Below are 19,266 nucleotides of genomic sequence, written 5' to 3' on the forward strand. Positions count from 1 at the left end.
TTTTATGTCTTCAAGTCTCAGCTTTCATGGGTTTTTTTTAATTACTGCGCCGTCAGCCGATGATGACACTACTGATTTTCACTGAAAGCAGGTCTATGGATCTGCCTAATTGTTGAAATTCATGAACTAGGACGGTCTGAGGCTTGAATAGTTTTAGTTTTTTATTTTGTTTCCAAGATTTTGTTTTCCATCTTCTTGTTTGAAGACTAAAAACTGGCTCTGGACTCTACTGTTTTGTGCATGATGAGAAACATAAAAAATAACAGTTATCCCTGGCTGATTCATCCATGCTGATTATTGTTGAATCTGACACTAAAACTGTAGAGTTCTTTACAAGCTTTTTTTTATAAATTGTTTTAATCCCATCACTGGCCTGTTTAACCGGGGGAAAAAGTAATTTTATGTGTTCTTTGCTTGATTCTTTTACGTTAGCCAGCAGATTAGTTTTTGTCATCCTCTTTTTCGCAAAAATTCCAATGTAATGCTGAACTTTAGATTTACAGTAACTCTTTAAAGCCATTTTGAACAGAAATGTTTCGATTTTTGCCTTGCCACAAGCATTCCTGGAAAATTTCAACGAATCAACTGCAGTTAACCGTGGCCTGCGATCAAAGGATTGGATATGAAATTTGGCAAGTGAAAGTGCTCATTGATGACTTTGAATTCTAGAAGTGAGAATACCAAGAAAGAACTAAACTAATCGCGTATAATTGAAATATTTTTCATAGACATTCAACAATAGATATAGATGGTGTGTTATGCTGCGGTAAAAAAATAATATTTATGTGATTTCAACATTTTCAAAACTAAGATTTCTGAAATGACTGCATCTGGTATTGATTGCATCCATGAATCGATTATCTGCGTACTTTTATGTATTTAATTTGATTAAAAAATATTTTTTTAAAAAAAGCTAAGATTCTACGAAGGTCTAGGAAAAAAAATCATAGTTGCCTCTTGATTACTTTCAAAATCACTAAAAAATCTCATGTGAAAAGTATAATTAAAAATAACAAAATATTGACAATGAAACCAGAAAAAAAATCAAGATATTTAATTAAAAATAAAATTTATTTTAAAATTAATAAATACCTAAAAAATACTCTAAGCAGCCCTTATTAATTTTAAAAGAAGGATAAATTTTATAAAAAAAAAAAAAAAAAAATGATGAAATTTAAAAAAAAACTTTTGAGAAAAAAACAAGTCCGAACCTTGTAAAACTGAATTAAACCTTTAAATCCGTAACTTGTTAAATTCTCTCCTCTGACAATTAAAAAATATATTATGGAATAAAAAGTTAAATATTGAGAGTTGAAATTAGTTTAATTTAATTTTAAAAATTCAGTTAGAAAAACTAACTAAGAATTCTCATGGAAAGTGAAGAAAAAAAATTGCAATAATGACTAATAAAAATGCAAAAAAGTCAGCTTAATGTTTTTGTTGTCAAGGGTAACAATATACCGTGGAATAAAAATGCAAAAAATAATAATTTAACCCTGTTTTTTTTTAATGACTAATGAGTACCTGGTGGCCCTAAAACAAAGCTAACTAATTTTTCCAATCAAAAACAAAATCATAGTTTCAGTGTGCAAATTGCTTGCCCCTAAAACATTTTTCCAATCAAGAGCATGGTAGTTTTACTACAATTTGCACAGTGAAACACAACTATTTTAGTTTTTGTTGTAATGGATGAGGCTCCATTTTGTTTTTTGTTTCGAAACTATGTAGGAATTCAGTTTGAATCCAAGAAGGCCTAAGCCCGACTACAAAATCCTTGTCATCAGTCTGGCCCGTGGCCACTTAGAAGTTTCCTTTGAAAAGCTAGTAATAATGATGTCTGCCGAGATCGAGGCATTTTGAGTTCAAAGTCTGGACCTTTTTGGTGGATGATTGTGGTCTCTAACTTCTCCATGATAACCCTCCGCGTATATCTTGACAATTGGATTCATGTAAAGCAACAAACTCATTGCGCAGCTATAAGATACGTAGGATAATTTGTGGATATTATAGACTGATATAAATCCATACAACTTCCAGCAACTTAGAAGGATGGTCAGCCTCATGCAGATAATTCATCTTGCAATTTTTTCACTTTCCTGGCAATTTATTCACGTTCCTGGCAAAGATTGAATGCCATGTCTCCTCTCCTAGAACTTCTGGTCTATCGAACTTCTAAAATTTCAGAAGATCAATCAACCATACCAGATAAAAAGATTTCGAATAACAAGATAACCGATTCTGTTATAACATGGAACTTCTATTCATAGGAGCTTAACACCAGCTTAAAGGACCAGCTTAAAGGAAGGACCCTTTACATTTAACTAGAGGTAGAGGATAATTACTACAAGTACACCCCCACTTTACGTCAGCAATGACATTAAGACAATGTGAAGGAGAAAGAAATGTGGTCGGTGACACTTACATGATAGCCTGCATTATGGCTGTTATCTAATCATTATTATCCCACAGCAGATAAGAAAAATTGCGGATACATACAGCTAACTGAAGACTACTTGCCGTTCCCATGTTTTATCCATCGATTTGCAGATTGCTTCATCTATTTAATTGTTATGTAGCGATTAGTTCCATGCTTGGCCCAATGGTCCTTGAGATCAACTGGATTTGACAGATCTTGGCCTTCAGCTGCAAGTCGGCTAAGCAGTTTGCTAAAAGCACTCCCACTCATTTTCCGCCCACCAACACGAGCATGGCGCTTGTTGGGCACAGCAGGTAGAGGATACATTGACAAGGTGGTTGTGCAGCACGAAGACTGCCATCCACCATTTCCCCATTTGTAGCACTGCCTGAAGACTCCAGTGCATGAGCACACGGGTGCTGGCATGGTTGTTTCATCGAATGCAACCTGGTTCAACCCCAGGTCTTGACCCTTCCAGTCAGACTTAGATGCTGCCAGCTGTTTGTTTGGATCATCACCTCCACCGTCCATATCCTGCCCATTTTTCCACTCATGTGACTTCCCAAACATGTCCGTGTCCTCACTCTCCCTCTTAACCTTCCTTGGAGATTTTGAAGTCTTTTTATTAGATGGTGTTGCCTTAGCATCCTTTGGTCGTTTACCCCGCTGTGGCTTTGCAACCTCAGATGCAACTGGTGATACTGGCAAAGCATCACTTGTCTGCATTTCCCTAGTACCATATGGACCTTCATTCATGTGGGGCAGATGATGTGTATGCTGCTGCTGTTGGTGGTGCATGTGCTTCACCCCACGCGAGTTATGGAATCCAGGTGGACAGGTGGTTATGTTACCACTTGGCAAGGAGTTCTCCCGGTATTGCAGAGTAGTGATAGCATTGTCTCGCTCCAGCAAGGCATTATTTCGTTCAGCGATTGCCGAATCTCGCTGCAGGAATGCCATGTCTCTTTCAGCAATAGCCGCCTTCTTTTCTGAAAGGGCCAAATTTCTCTCATGAATGGCAGCATCTCTTTCAGCCATGATGGCCATGATCTGTTTCATGGATGGCTGTGGTTGCATCAGCCACTGCAACGACAACACGGAAAAAATAAGAATAATAAGAACTGCAAATGGTAAGAAAAATCAGATACTACATACTCTACAATTGTAGTCATGCTATCATATGGTCAGCGGAAAGTTGCTTTCGGATACCTGGCCCTGAGCTGTTTTGTATTGATCCGCTTTATGCCTGCCATTTTCACGATGCCCCCCATCATCCATATCAGCTTCACAGTTGGCAGTAATTACAGATAACAATTAAAAACCCCAAGTGTACATGCAATGCTCAGTCAATTGAGCATTGAATCGCTTATCCAGGCTACAAATCCTGTATCTCAAAGCAGGAAAAATAATTCGGAGATTGTTTCCAGGGCATATTGCACACACGCGCACACACACACGCGCACGCATGCACACATATATATATAGTAAAGAAGACCTTGTGCAAAAACAACCGGGAAAGAGAATTCTGATCTAATGGTGAGAATGAGGAGAGTAGTGACATAATTACCATGTGCAATTCGAATCACAAGTAAAAACCCATTCCCTTGCAAACCTTTCCTGCATGTTAAACGTATTATACATTCATATCAACAGAACCATAAACTCAACCTTTCAACAAGATACAATTCTTACTACAGTACAAGGAACAACATTCTTCAATCTTAATTTCATCCCAAAGATACAATATGCAAGAACAGAAAAAATTATTTAACCTTTTTAAATCAGGTTAAATAATTTTTAACGTTATTTAACCTTGCAGAATAGGAACGTCACACTCTCACGGTTATAGCCTTACACATGGATGTTTTTTATTTAACCTTGTTGGATCAAATGATGTTGTCAGATTGTAAGGGAAAGAGAGAGGGAAGGGCACTTTCAGGAACAACTTAAGCACACTAATAAAGCAGAATTGCACATATTCACAACAAAACTGCACATTAAAACAGAAATATGCAAATATCAAACAAGTCCTTTTGCAGAGTAAGGAGTGCGTATATTGTCAAAGACCATTCAAGGAATATTGATTGCCATCATGTTCAATATTTAGTGCGTAAATTTGTTTCTTCCTAGTTCTGCATTGCAAGGACTAAGGAGGTGGTCCTATCTTGAATTCAAACCATGAACTCCACCCACGCTTATTCCCATAACCATTGGCCCTCAATGCTTCAAGCATCATCTGGAGGACTAGCTTTCCACAAGCCACAAATCTTTATTCTAGTAAACAGACTAGACCAAGTGACAAGCATTCAGAAGAATTGCCCAATACCCACCAAATGATTCTAAATCATCACAAGCACCTCCTAACAGTGAGCATTGTATCATCTTTATAGCCAAGCATGGTAACTAAAGTTCATTGAAAAAAAACACAAGAATTGTACTAGAGACTGAGTTTTGAAACACAGATCAGCAAGTGGGATCCTGATTATCTCCAGAAATTAAACAAAGATTCAATCTTACATCTGGTCAAACACCAATTCTAATTATATAATGCTAATATGAGCCTAACACGTCAAAACATTGAATTAATCCTTAGAAAAAAAAATCTTACAAAATCCGCCTGTCCACTGACCATCACTTCTACACTGACCACACAAAAAACCCCACAAATTAAAACCCACCAAGCCCCTTGAAGCACGCATATTTTCACACTTAAACACGATCAAAACCCAAAATCAAACAAAATGAACACAAAAACAAGCTGCAACAGCTGCCAAAAATGCACCAAGAATCCACTTCAAGCACCAGGAACCGGAAATGCCATAACAAAAAGGTACGTAAAAAGAGACAAAGACTAATCAGATAGTAAAGAAAGTAAACAGTAGAGAGATGAAATTGAATATGTAAGAGAATCCAAGCATACTTTAAGAGGCAAGGCCGAAAGAGAGATTGAAAACCCTAAGCGTGAAGAGGATGCCAAATCTGTGGAAGGAACAGTAGAAGAAGAGGCAAGGAAATTTTTGCTTGCTTTGCTGCTTAATGAGTGGGTAGTTTTACCTGTCTGTCTTGTCTTGATATTTTGATTTTATTTTATTTTTCTGTTTCTTTTTTTCTACCTATCTTGTCTCCATTGTATTCTACGGTATTTTCTGGCAAAACAAACTAGTTACTGAGGCGGGATTACCAACGGTTCATGTTTGATGAGGCCCAATGCACTGCGTTTTGGTCCATTTAGTATTTGGGCCGCAATCCAACACGGAACTTTTTACCCCGTTAGCGTCTATACAGGGTACATGGGATTGTCATCATCAGAACCGCGTTGAACATTTTTTTATTACACACGACAATGATGTTTCTTGCTCTCGTATTCTCAATAACAACAGGTAAAATCAATGCCCCTGACTTATTCCTCCTTCGCTGCGACAAGTTACGGCTAGTATTATTCGGGGATCTGAGAATTTATTTTATCGGTGTTTGGGTGTATATTAATGATTTTTAAAAAAATATTTTTATTTAAATAATACTGTTTTATTTTTTAAAAAAATATTTTTGACATCAACATATCAAAATAAATTCAAAATAAAATAATAATAATTTTTTAAAAACACTTTTAAATTATACAAACAAATACAAGTGTATTTGACAGCGTGATTGCGTGTGCTTTTTAAATAACTTTTCGTGTCAAAATGCATGTCAATAATGTTTTTTTATTTTTTAAAAATTATTTTTTATATCAGCACATCAAAACGATTTAAAATATATAAATCATATTAAATTTTAATTTAAAAAATCAATTTTTTTAAAAACACTATATACTGTAATATTTGGATTTACACACAACAGAGAGAGTGGCATTGCCCTTTAAATTCACTGGGATTGCTCTGATAATTGTCATGCAAGAAAACAAAATCGTTCTACAAATTAAACCATCTAAACGTGGAACACTATATACTGTAATATCAAACACACAAATATATTGGGAATAAATTAATTATGATTTAAAAGACAACAAAAGCTAAAATTAATTAGGTATTAATACAGTCATAATATTAAAGCAAAAATATCGTTTAAAAAACTGGTAAACAGTAAGTCGTTTCAATTTCTTCCATGGAGGATGTGGTTTAAGCTGACTCAGTAGGTTTTAGTAATTTTTTATCTTTCGAGAGTAATTATTTTTTAAAATTGTATTAAATTTTATTTTATTTTCATTTTTAAACTTACATAACTTCTGCCTAAAGAAGGGAAAACAGAAGGGGGCAACAAAGCAGCAGTCAGCTGCCATAAAGAGAAATCAGCTGCATGATGTTGTCTAATTGTGTGGTTATTTTTGTGTTTTAAAAATATTTTTTATTTTATTTTTTTGTTTTAAATTAATATTTTTTGATATTTTTAAATTATTTTATTGTACTGATTTTAAAAATAATTTTTAAAAAATAAAAAAAAATATTTTAATATATTTTTAAATAAAAAAAAGTTTGAAAACCAACCGTAACCACACTTCGTAGAGTGGCTGGATTTGTTTTTATATCTGACATGACCTTAAAATTTATTTGATTTTTATTGTTTAAATTGATTTTTCATCTTAATAAAAAAATGAATTTTAAAAAATCCACTTTTTTTTTTCAAACTCACCGATATTTGTCATACAGGATAACAAATTCGTTCTCCAGGACCATCACGGGGAGCGGAAATTTTAGCCAAAAATTCCCAAAAGAGCCAAACAGCCGCGATCATCTTGACGTGACAAAAAGGTTGAAGGGAAACATCAGGAGGAAAAATAAAAACCCTGCAGTTCGCTACTGGATTTTTTATTCATGTGGGAATGTATTGTTGGTTATTTTAAAAAATATTTTTTTATTTTTAAATAAATTAAAATGATATTTTATTTTATTTTTTAAAAAAATTATTTTTAATATTAACATATCAAAATTATCTGAAAACATTCAAAAATATTAAATAAAATAAAATAAAATAAAAATAAAATACTTTTCAAAATACTTTTAAAACACAAAAACAAACAAAAGAATCAGTTCACTATTGAATTTGATTATCTACTAGTTGGAGGTTAATCAGTTCATTATTGGATTTGTTCTTCTACAACATACCGTTTCATAATGTGGTTGCGGGTGAGGTTCCCCTGCAGCCATATATATTATCGTTTGGTTAAGAAAAAAACACAAGCTTATGCTGGTAGGACCCATCAAAAATATGGTTATGCCGCAGGTTTTGTAGGAGCATAACTTTGTTGCTCCTTGTGGGGAAGGAATCACTGAACAGTGGAGCATGGCTTCGCTGTTCACGTGAACAGTTGAGACATTCTTCGTTGTTCCCGCCGATCCGGGTCCGGTTCAAAGCTAAAAATGCATTGAACCGGGTCTGACCTGGCAAAATAAAAATAAAATAAAATAATTTTTTATTTTTAATTATGTTTTATTTGAAAAACTAGTGTTAAACATTATTCAATGACATTTTATAAATTAGACGAGGATCGCTTAATGACATAGCTTTTGTAGAAATTTGATCGCAATCCCAATTTTGTTCCTGATTATATTTTACCTGATGTTGTTGCGCTCTTAAAAAAATTGTGAAAACTGTAGTTCTTTTCGGATGTATTTCACGCATGATGGAATTGTAGATAGTTTAATGGAACAATAAAAAATATTTTATATAAAGTATTATTTATTTCATAATATAATAGCAGTAGCAATAGTTAAATCTATAATATTTAAACTAAAAACCATTAATATTAATATTAATATATATTTTTTAAAATTATTTAATATTCTCAATTTAAAAATATTCTTAACCAAAAATATTAAAGTATTTTTTATTCATCCTCAATTTTAACCACAATTTTAACCAAATATATATTTTTCCAAATCAACCTCAACTAAAAGTACTTATTATAAAACTATTTGGTTTAGCTTTTTTTAAAAAAAATATTTTAAAAAATATTTTTTATTTAAAAAGTCTTATGTTAATATTTATTATATTCTTTTATTATTTTTTTATAATAATATTAAAAAATAAAAATATATATACATATAAAACAATAATTTATTATATTTTTACAGGAGTAATAACACGAAACACGTATATGATAGAAATAAGCTGAGTCGGGTTCTGGGCAAATTATAATTTAGGGGACAGTAAAAACTAAAATTAACCTGGGATTAATACAGTTATAGTATCGTAGCAATGATGTCGTTTTAAAAACTGGTATACAGCAAGTTGTTTCAAATTTTTAGTATGAAGGAAAAGAGGTATTGATTTTATTACTCGTCATTTCACATAATACTATTAAGGAAGAGGTTTTCTTTTAATCTATATTTATCTCAATTTTTATATTTTAATATTTAATTTATTAAATACTAATTTTAAAATTTATTGTGATTTATTTTTATAAAATAATTTAGTTTCGTAACTCGTATGACGAGATTAATTGACCAACTCAGTTAATTTAAGTTTTCTTATTTTAATTATTATTTTTTTAATATTAAGTTGATTGAAAATTAGATATTATGATTTTTTTATTTGTTTTTTACAAGATTGTCTCAATCTCATTACTTAAGCTACAAGTTTAACGGGTTGGTCTGGTTGACTTGAATTTTTTTTTGTCTCTTTTTAGTTAATTGTTTTTTAATTTTACCATCTAATATTGGGTTTGTTATGAATTAGACTTCATGATTTATTTTGGTTTATATTCTATGAGGTTATCCTGGTCTTATAATTCGAGACATGTGTTTTGCGAGTTAACTCGTGTAAATTAAGATAGTTTTACTATGTCTTGTTTTTATATTGATTTGTTTTTCAATTTCAACATTAAATAATGAGTTTATTGAAAATTATATTTTATAATTTGTCTCAAATTATTTTTTATGGGGTTATCTTGTGATCTTGATCGCGGGTATGACAAGTTAACTCAAATTATTTTTTTATTTACTTTTTATAATATTATTTTAATTTCATGACTCGAGTCATATGCTTTATAAATTAACTGATGCCATTTTTTTTTCAATTGTATTATTTAATATCAAGTTGATTGAAAATTACGTTTTATAATTTATTTTGATTTACTTCAAATGAGATTATCATGATTTCATAATTCAAATAGCAGATTTAGTAAATTAACCCAGATTAACGTGTATTAATCCAATATTTTATCATTTTAATATTATTTTTAAAAATATTATTTTAATTTTTTATAAAACAAACATGTTTTTACCCGTCTGTTTTTGAGTTTATCACGATAGTCAAGTCATTTTAATTTAGTTTTTATAATTATTTTTTTAAAAAAATATTAGCAACATTGATTTTTTTTTTTTCATGTATTCAAAAAAATTTGATGAAAATCGCGGCTTAGCACCAAGGTTGTCAATTCCGTTCCGTTCCGCCCGGAATGGCCGAAACATTCCATACCAATTCAAAAAACGAAACAAAACGGAACAAATTTCATCTCATTTTAAATCTCGGTCCGTTCCGGATTTTTCGGCTAAATTCCGCCCGAAACGTTCCGGTTCCATTCCACATGTTCCGTTCCGCTCTTGAAAAGCCATTGAATCAAATTGAACCTTATTCAATTTAATTAATTAAACCACCCAATTATAAAAAGCTCTTTTTTTATTATATTTTCTATAACAATGATATTAATAATAACATTGAAAATTATAATTACTATTTTCATTAACAATGATATTAATTTTTTAAAATTAGATTTATCACTAATATATATGGTTTATATTCATGTTGTTTTTTCCATGTTTATACTTTGTACGAATTTGAGCAAAACAAGGGATGCTTTAGATTTTATTAGCCTTAATAACATTGATCTAACTTTATATTTAAAATATTTGTGTTAAAACATTTTACTTTTATAATATTTTGATATTTTGTTGAAGTTGAATTACTTTAAGTTAAAGATCTATTTAATCTTGACTATTTAGAAATATTTTAAATTTTGAAATTATATTTGTTTGGCATTGTGTTTGTATTGTATAATTTATAATTAATTTATCTTGAATTTAAATTATGTTTGTTGAATATATATATATATGAACAGTACAACCCTAAAACAGCACGCCAAAACACTTTAAAACTAAAATATTTTATTCTAATTAAAAAAATAAAACACCTACCGAAACGAAATTCAACCTTGCTTACCACTGGCGAACAATCTAATTCTTCGACATGGTTTAAGCTGAATCATTGGGTTTTATCTCACAAAAGAAACACAACTCGTCCACGCTGGCAATCGTCTTTTGCAAACCACAACCAATCAAATTAACTATTTCGCTTTTGGTGATCCTCGTCGATTAATAAGATAAACAAATCACAGCCGTTCGTCTAGTTTTAATTCTCCATTTTGCCACTATATAAATCCAATCCTGTGCATTCGTCACCAAGTCAAACGGCAAATTTTTTCATCCCTCGCGATTTCGAAAGAAAATGGCTCGTACAAAGCAAACTGCTCGCAAATCAACCGGCGGTAAGGCTCCGAGGAAGCAGCTCGCCACCAAGGTACGTATCATTAGGGTTTCCCTTGGTTTTTAATTATCATTAAAATCATGCTCTTGATTAGTCCATGCAGTATCCTTCTTTCCAAACCTAGGGTTTCACGATTTAATTTTAATTGCCATGTCCCTAATTTGCTCGATTAATGGTAATTAATTGATGTCATACAGGCGGCAAGGAAATCTGCTCCTACTACTGGAGGAGTCAAGAAGCCTCACCGTTATCGCCCTGGAACTGTTGCTCTACGGTAACGTTTCCCTAATTTTTTTATTGTTTCGTATCTCATCTCTGTGAAACCCTAACTGCAACTTTCTTTCCATAACAGTGAAATCCGAAAGTACCAAAAGAGCACTGAGCTTTTGATCCGCAAGTTGCCATTCCAGCGCCTTGTTCGTGAAATCGCTCAAGACTTCAAGGTATTGTTACTGATTTAAGTGGTTTAATTGATTTTATCTAAGTAATTTGTGCACCTGGTGATTGGTTTTTATGTGTTTGTTTGTTCTGGCAGACTGATTTGAGGTTCCAGAGCCACGCTGTGCTTGCACTTCAGGAGGCTGCCGAGGCTTATCTTGTAGGTCTGTTTGAGGACACCAACTTGTGTGCTATTCATGCTAAGAGAGTCACCATCATGCCTAAGGATATCCAGCTCGCTAGGCGAATCCGCGGTGAACGGGCTTAAGTTTTTCCCTGATTGGATGCATTAGTTCATTGGATTTGATACAATTAGTGTAGGTTCTGTAGCTTCAATTCAATGAAGGGTTTCGATACTATTAAACTATTGTGGAAAGGTTAATTGAAGTACAGCGGACAAGTTTTTATGTGAATTCGACCTTTAATTTGGGTTCTTTTATATTGTTGGGTGTTGTTCATGATAGTTAGTTATGCTGCTGTCTGGAGTGGTTGGTCCTCCTAAATTCCTAATGTATTTGCCATTTCTAAAGTGTTTGTTTGTTGAACTTGCTTGTGTTAAGCTGAGGATCTGTTACACTACATAGCCAGCATAAAATATGATGAGGCAGAAATTTGAACCCAACATTTTGATCGGACAGATGATTTAGAGTGTAAAATTATAGTCTGCTAGTGCTGCTCTATTAGCAATGTAATCTGCCAGGAATTGGCAAGGGTTTTCCTCGGCCTTGCCATGCCCGTCAGGACATAATGCACTGCGCCGTCATATTAAACCTGTAGAGGAACTGATTTTCCAGAGTCAAGGAGGACGTCCTTCTTAAAATAATGATTGGAAGCCTCCATTACGGCTCGGGATTAAACCCCCAAGGTTTCAGTAGATGAAAGGTGGTCCAGTCCGATACCGAAACGGGATGCGGATGGACTTATTGTAGAGAAATTTTATGTTTGAAAGTCTTCCAACAATTTATGGAAGCATTGGATTTTAGAGAGCCTGAGAACACAGTTCGTGGTCTCGCCTTCCATCCTTTGCAATACCCAACTTCTGTGTCACCAATTCTCCATTGCCGCGCCTCTCTGATCACGTTACCGATTTAGAATTCGTTGGCGAACCAGGTCGATTAAAGCTAAGGCCTGGTGAGTCCATTTTGAAAGGAGGCTCGATGTTAGGCCTATGTAAATTAGATGGACTTCCAATGAGGTTGGCCCATGGCCAGTATGAGCTCACAGCTTTTTTTCATTTAGGTGTTGGGATTTTATCTTTCTATCTGCGTAGTAGCCGAGCGGAGAATGATTTGGTTGATGAAGGCGGGCGGTGTTTGTTTTTACTTTTCACTTACTCATTCCGTTTTGCCGAGCAGCAATATAATATTGAAGATGGACTGCAATCTTTTTATCGGCAGACCTGCCCGTGAACTTTTGGAATCAGGTCCTGAAATCCCGTGACACACTAACTCCACTAACATCCACTCTCCAGCATGCTTATCTTCAACAGCTATGGACTCTCTTTTGGACGCATAATAACCCCGTCCTGTCAATTGCTTGTCTTCTTTATATCAAAAATCCTTTGATTCACGTGAATGGCATATTTAGCCATCCACTAGAACCTATCCCAGCATGAGTTTGCATTGCATGGCTCGTGCGACGATTCACTTTAATTCCACCAACTGTCGCTGTTCTTTCGTTTTTGATTCTTTTGCACATTTTTGTACTGTTGTGCATGCCGCATTGAATTTCTCACTGGTGGCGGGACTATAATCAGCAAGATGATAACTGTTCTCTTCTGTAGCAGGACCACTCGATTCCAGAAGTTCTTATGACAAAAACTTCTTGATGGTTGCTCTTGGCATTATGAGGGCAGTTGCACATTTACATTAGATCGCAAGCGGGCTTGAAGTTTAGTTTGAACAGACTTCTAGTCGGAGCACTTGAACCTTGTTCTTTAGTTGAAAAGTCAAGCTTTCACAGTGAAATTTTAACATCATATAGTATGTACCAAATAACCAAATGAATAACTCTGTCGCATTTCCTTTTATAGAAAATTTTCATTTGCAATACGTTGTGAAAGAGAAGAAATGATCGAGTCGAATTCAACCAAGAAAAGCCAAACTGATAGAAAAATCCAACATATAGGGATCGGTAAAACATCATATTTTCTCGCACCGTGTTAAGCATTTTTCAATTTTTCTCAAATAAAACGATTTGTAAGGCTAGCTGATTAGATAATGGCTGATTGTCCCTTCCTTCGCGTGATTCCTTAACAGCAAATCTAAGACCTGTATGAACAAAGCCTGTGATCTTGTCCTATCGGTGCAGATATCGCCAGCAAAATGAAAGTTACAACTGGAGAAGACATCAATGTAATAAAGACAACTCAGCTACCTTAATATCATTGGAATCAGAATGTCAAGATTTAAATAATAAAAACAGATCAAAACAACATGCATGTGACTGAGAGAGAGAGAGAGGTTAGAAAATACATTAAGAAACAAGAAGGGATTGGACATTTTCAAGTGAGAAAATAAAAGAGAGAAAGGACACCGCAGAAATTTGCCCCTCCCTTGCCCCCTCAACCATATTAGCCCCCCCTTTTTTTTTAATTGTTATTATTGTTCTGGATGCTACTGATGCTGTCCTAATAATGCAATATTGTTTTGTTTAGTATAAAAGAACTCCTCAGTTACGAGTTAATTACCTCTTTCCCTACAAGATATGCATAGATTCTATTAAAGGAAGTAATTTAGTAAGTTGATGGCTAATTGGCATAAACAATGAAAACCAAACAATTTTTAAAGTTGCAGCATGCATAAAACATCTCAAACCATATCACATAACAATGTCAAACGAATTCCTAGTCATAACATCGCCTTTGGTTTGCCATTTAGCTAGCTTGTACCCATTGAACTTTCAAATTAGCCCAAAACATGGTTTTGTTCTGACTCCGAACGACTCTTGTATCTTTTAGCAATAAATCTCTTTAAGATCTCATATTTGAATTTCTCCTTAATTTGTGAAGGAAAAAGAAAAAAGAAACTCTCCTGTATTCAATACTCTTATGCTCAACAGTGCTTGTCTTCCCCCCCTTTTTTTCTCATGCAATTCGAAGGAACGAATACGTACGGTTGTACAAGTATCTCATCTTATTCGTATTCATACATTCTCAGAACCAATATTGTACATACCTTGCACGCTGATGCATTGCTTCACCCTCCTCATGAATCGAAGGCGCCTTTATACCTTCCCACGTCAGGAATTCATATTATACGTAACTGCTGCTATGAGGAGTGCTTTTTGCTTACCACCTTGCCATTTCAATACTAACAAGAATATATTTTTCTTTCACGCTTCTATCTTCCACAAAGGATTATTCGATGTATAATCCATTGATATTAAAACAAAATTAATCATGAGACAAAGAAAGGGAGGGGCCAAAATAGTAAAATGCTGTAAATTAATTATATGTGTGTAGATTCAATTAATCAAATCTTATCTCAAAATGTGTACAGATTAAAGAAAAAGGCCAAACCAGCTTATGAATCTAGCTATAACTCTTAATGAACAGTACTCACAGAATTTTGACCCAGAGGCCTTCACTTGGAATCTCTTGATGAACCACGTATAACATGTAATGACCTGAGGGTGCAAGATCACCGGAAGGCGGTGTCATAACTTGAATGTCATAAGTTGAAGTGCCGACAACGGTCACTTTCTCATTCCCTAGCACCAGCAATCTATGATTCATAGAAAATGAATGTGTATTGAATGCTGGTGCCACCATTGTCACCGAGACCATATCTGTTACTATTTTGCTCGTGACTTTGAACCTTACCAGCAATTTTTGTCCGTAGCCAATGTTTTTACCTCCGGAAGCAGATGATGAGACAATTGTTGGTCTCAAATCATCAAAATTTGGATCCAAATATGGTGGAGAAAATGCTTCTAAGCTCAATTCAGTTGGAAATAAGACCCCGGTGAATTCATATCCAATATGGGGATTGCTGCCACCAACAAGAACCCTGCCATCACGAAGCAAAATTGCTGTGGAATGGTACATTCTTGGTATTGTACTCGGGTTTTGCAACTCAAACCTTGACCCTGACGCGTCGTCTGGCCGGTAGAGGACAGGGTTCAAGACCGGATCTCGCCCCTTTTCCCACCCTGCAGTACCAGCTCCAGCTCCATTTATGATCAAGACATTGCCGTTTGGAAGCAATGTCATATCGCCCATGACTCTAGCTGTAGGCATAGTTTCCATTACCCATCGTGGATTAGGGTCGTTTATCTTGATCCGGGCACAAGTATCCAAAGCTTGCACGAAAGTACCATTTTCCACCTTAGCAAAAGACCCTTTTGGTGCACCCCCACACACCAAAACCTCAGCTTCAATAGTTGAAGCCTGTAAATTCTTCAATGGAAGCAACACTGCCGAGCCTGTGCTTGGATAGCTTCGTGGATCACCTCCAGGTATTGCGGGATAAGTCTTCACCACCTTATTAGTCTTGTGATCGAACAGTATAGCTCGGTTATTGGCGAAAATGAATAAATTCCCATCACCATTGAGAAAAACAAATGGATATAAGTTGTTCTCTATGCCACGATCATTAGTTTCCATCAGAAATGGCAAACTGTAAACATTCGGGGCAGAACTTTTTGGATAAAATTCATAATTGAACTGCCTTCTGCCACCAATAATAATTTGCCTACCATCTGGCAGTATATGACTGGTAGCGTACCATCTTTTTGCCTTAAGACCATCACCAACTTCTTCCCAATCACAATCAGCCCCATTGCATGGAGAAAAAATCCTGACCTTACGTTCACCATCATTGAAACCTCCGGTTTGAATCAGCCTCCCATCAGGGACCACAGCCCCTGAAGAACACCAAACATCACTTTGGACCATAAGTGGCCTGAATCTATTAGCCAAAACATCATACTCAACAGAATGAGCAGTACAGTCATATTTGATAACTAATTCACTTGAATCATTCCGACATTTTCCATCTGGTAATGAAAGATTCGACCTGCCAAAGTCAGTTCGATCATAGATTACTACACGGTCATTGCTGAGTAGTTGCATATGCATCGCTGTTATGCCAATGCTATTTTGCAAGAGTTGCCACAGGCCGCCGCCAGCAGCGTAGGTCACTGTCCGGTGGCATGGTTGAGCAGCAAAGAACAGTTGCAAGAAGAGGAAGAAAATTATCGAGGTATAACGAGGCATTGATGGCTGGGACATGTTTTTTTGTCTGTGGTGATGAGTTATGATGGTTTGGTCGGATGTGGGGTGTTTTTATAAATAATAAGGTTGTCTGGACCTGGACTGAACTGAGAGATTACCAGTTACCACACGCTTTGATATCGCGTGGGATATGATTCTGGTGGTAATCTGTTCAGTGAAAACGATGAGTTTGTTTGAAAGCCAAGATACCCCACTTTTGATCGAGTTGGAGATGAGCAGAAGGGTGTATTTGGGATCGGACCTGAATTGAAGAGGCAAGCGGTGAAAGATAACAGATTGTCATGAATTTACACATATATTATAAGAATGTAATTAATTAATTAATTAATATATGGTATCATAATTTTTATTCGTACATATGTTTCTATTTTTTTTTTCTAGTGGTAGTGGAATGGGCTTTAATCAGGTGTATTTTAGGGAAAAAAAAATTTGAGATCCACGAAAATAGAAAGTTACAAATCTCTTAAAGACGAGATATTGTCATTAATTTTTCTTAATTTACGATGGTTATTAACTGATATGTCATGTCACCATTTTTAAATCATTTTTTCTAAAATATATTATCTCTCGTAAAATGAAGTTTAATCATTAGTATTAATTTTAGGAAAATACTTAATGTTCTAACCATATGATAATTTTTAATGAGCTTTAATCAGTAGTATTTCAGTAAAATATTTAATGTTTTGACCATGTGATAATTTTTGAAAAAAAAATAGAAAGTCAATAATTTCTTGGGATAGAGATATTGTCGTATTTTAGTTTTCATAAAGATTAAGGTCTTTGAATATTGATTTGTTATATCATTATTTTTTTTATTTCTATTTTTTAAAAATACATTATCCCTCTCAAAATGAACTTTAATAGATAATATTTAGAAAAATACTTGAATGTTTTAATCCTATAATAATTTTTTAAGAAAAAAAATAGAAAAAGTAGGGAGTATAACATACAACCCTAATAGATAGTAGGGTGCTCTTCTTAAATACATTGTCATGAGTTTCAATTAGCATTAATTAGATTCAGTGTACGGGATCAAACTATATTAATTTTTAAAAAAATAATAGGGTTTCTGTAAGGAAAAAAAGAGGATTATTTTTTAAATATTAGTTTTCATTTGGAATTAATAGAGATGTATTTACTTTTGCATATCTTTTATAATTTAATTTACAAGGTTTTATTCATGTAAAATGATATTAGCACATGTTATTTTCAATTGTGAGTATAAATAGAAGGGGGAGTGGGCATGATATTTTGTCAGACCTTCATGTTGTGAGTATAAATAGAAGGGGGATTAGATTTGGTTTTTGATGAGCTTCTATAATGAACTTCCTTTCTCTTGGTCCCTTCTAGTAATGGACTTTATATATAAAAAAAAAGTTTATAGCATGAAATACATTGATCTATTAATTATTAAACTTGATTGAAATGATAAGTTAATCCAGAAAACTTATAATTTAAAACTTGATTAGAATTAGATTTTAATTTGAACTATATAAGATATTGACCCAATTAAATTTAGTTCAACTATGTTGATCTTGCTAAAATTAATCAAAATCTTTGCATGAATAAAGTGTTTTTTTTTTTAAATATCATGATATTCTTATGATAAATATAATTCACATGTAATAATACAAGCATTTTTCCAAGTTAGACCCGAGCCGGGTCTGACCAATATGCTCGTAGTGAACCTTTGTCGACTCCAATCATGGCCTATCCTCGTCCTAAAAGTCGAACATTAATAAACTTCATTTCGTTTTCAGTGGGAAAACATTAACTACTATCTGTCTGGCCTTTATAAAATTTCTAAATTGAATTGATGTCATGAGATGATGAAAGTTGCTTAGTTGTTTGGATTGAGATTCGAGTGTGATTTGTGACAAAATAAACTTTAAATAAGAGTTGTCGAAATCCCCCATATAAATAAATGATTCTTCCGACCCATCTTTCTCAAGTGATCCGAACTGGGTCCACGCGCTCGAAGACTGCCTCAAGAAGTTTTTTTAAAGCTTTGAACTGGTAACACTCGTGCAGGAAAGGTGCTTTGAGCAGAAACAGCAACTATCGAATGGTATCTCTCTTGCCTTTTCACCATTCTTTTTTCCAGCAAATCTCGATCGTTTCTTCGCAGCAAATTCTTTTTTCTAAGTGTATAGAATTCGCTTCATGAACGTGCCTCTTCTTTGTGTTCATTTTATCTCGATAACAGGCCAGGGGAAGGCTGCTACGGTATCAATGTGCAGTGATCAAGGAGGCAGTCTCTTTTGTTTGTAGCTGTGGAATTGCCTGTGCATACTTTACTTTTTTTTTTATTTTATTAATGTAAGTGTTTGAATAAATTTTATAAATTTTAAAGTTAATAATCTTGTAACTTTCTAATAATTATTATATTGATAATTACAGAATTTAAACTTGAAATTACAGGGAAATAAATCCCTTATTCCAAGTTATCATATTACTTTACTCTTTGTTTGACGTCCTTGATGATATGGAAGTATTATATTCTTTTCGTATGTTCCTAAACTGTGTATTTAATATTCTAATTTCCAACAGCCTGATGGCTTCTCTTTTGCCCCTTTTAATTTCAATAATAAATACGAACATTTCTTGTTGAATATTTTATTTCAAAGTCTTGTCCTTCATCATAAAGAACAAGGCTTGACGGCGAATAATACAAGTTTCAGATTGATAATTGCCG

The 19,266-nt window shown here is 33.9% G+C and overlaps 3 protein-coding genes and 2 non-coding genes across 6 annotated transcripts; 3 read left to right on the forward strand and 2 right to left on the reverse strand.

The window, feature by feature from the left end:
* Positions 1 to 55: 55 nt before the first annotated feature.
* Positions 56 to 143, forward strand: LOC133693047 (small nucleolar RNA snoR20a). Its single transcript, XR_009842060.1, has one exon. It is a non-coding gene; the product is annotated as a small nucleolar RNA snoR20a (small nucleolar RNA).
* An 89-nt stretch (positions 144 to 232) lies between these two features.
* Positions 233 to 317, forward strand: LOC133693037 (small nucleolar RNA R38). The gene has a single exon (XR_009842050.1). It is a non-coding gene; the product is annotated as a small nucleolar RNA R38 (small nucleolar RNA).
* Positions 318 to 2,236: 1,919 nt separating this feature from the next.
* LOC133692267 (protein BASIC PENTACYSTEINE6-like) lies at positions 2,237 to 5,494 on the reverse strand. The gene is made up of 4 exons (XM_062113084.1): positions 5,337 to 5,494; positions 3,984 to 4,033; positions 3,626 to 3,800; positions 2,237 to 3,499 (listed from the first exon to the last, which is right to left on the reverse strand). Exons 3-4 carry the CDS (start codon positions 3,692 to 3,694, stop codon positions 2,558 to 2,560), a joined length of 1,011 nt encoding a protein of 336 aa, XP_061969068.1. The 5' UTR covers positions 3,695 to 3,800; positions 3,984 to 4,033; positions 5,337 to 5,494; the 3' UTR covers positions 2,237 to 2,557.
* A 5,276-nt stretch (positions 5,495 to 10,770) lies between these two features.
* On the forward strand, positions 10,771 to 11,774 carry LOC133690767 (histone H3.3). The gene is made up of 4 exons (XM_062111031.1): positions 10,771 to 10,930; positions 11,095 to 11,171; positions 11,250 to 11,340; positions 11,433 to 11,774. Exons 1-4 carry the CDS (start codon positions 10,859 to 10,861, stop codon positions 11,601 to 11,603), a joined length of 411 nt encoding a protein of 136 aa, XP_061967015.1. The 5' UTR covers positions 10,771 to 10,858; the 3' UTR covers positions 11,604 to 11,774.
* Positions 11,775 to 13,329: 1,555 nt separating this feature from the next.
* Positions 13,330 to 16,745, reverse strand: LOC133691519 (aldehyde oxidase GLOX-like). Of its 2 annotated transcripts, XR_009841702.1 has the most exons (3): positions 14,899 to 16,740; positions 14,512 to 14,676; positions 13,537 to 13,672 (listed from the first exon to the last, which is right to left on the reverse strand). XR_009841702.1 is itself a non-coding variant. In XM_062112057.1 (2 exons), exons 1-2 carry the CDS (start codon positions 16,566 to 16,568, stop codon positions 13,540 to 13,542), a joined length of 1,803 nt encoding a protein of 600 aa, XP_061968041.1. In that variant the 5' UTR covers positions 16,569 to 16,745; the 3' UTR covers positions 13,330 to 13,539. The 2 variants fall into 2 exon arrangements, 1 of the variants encoding a protein (XP_061968041.1); XM_062112057.1 differs by lacking the exon at positions 14,512 to 14,676 and having other exon boundaries at positions 13,330 to 13,672; positions 14,899 to 16,745.
* Positions 16,746 to 19,266: the final 2,521 nt, after the last annotated feature.

The sequence above is a fragment of the Populus nigra genome, chromosome 4, assembly GCF_951802175.1.
Source record: "Populus nigra chromosome 4, ddPopNigr1.1, whole genome shotgun sequence".
Taxonomy (NCBI): domain Eukaryota; kingdom Viridiplantae; phylum Streptophyta; class Magnoliopsida; order Malpighiales; family Salicaceae; genus Populus; species Populus nigra.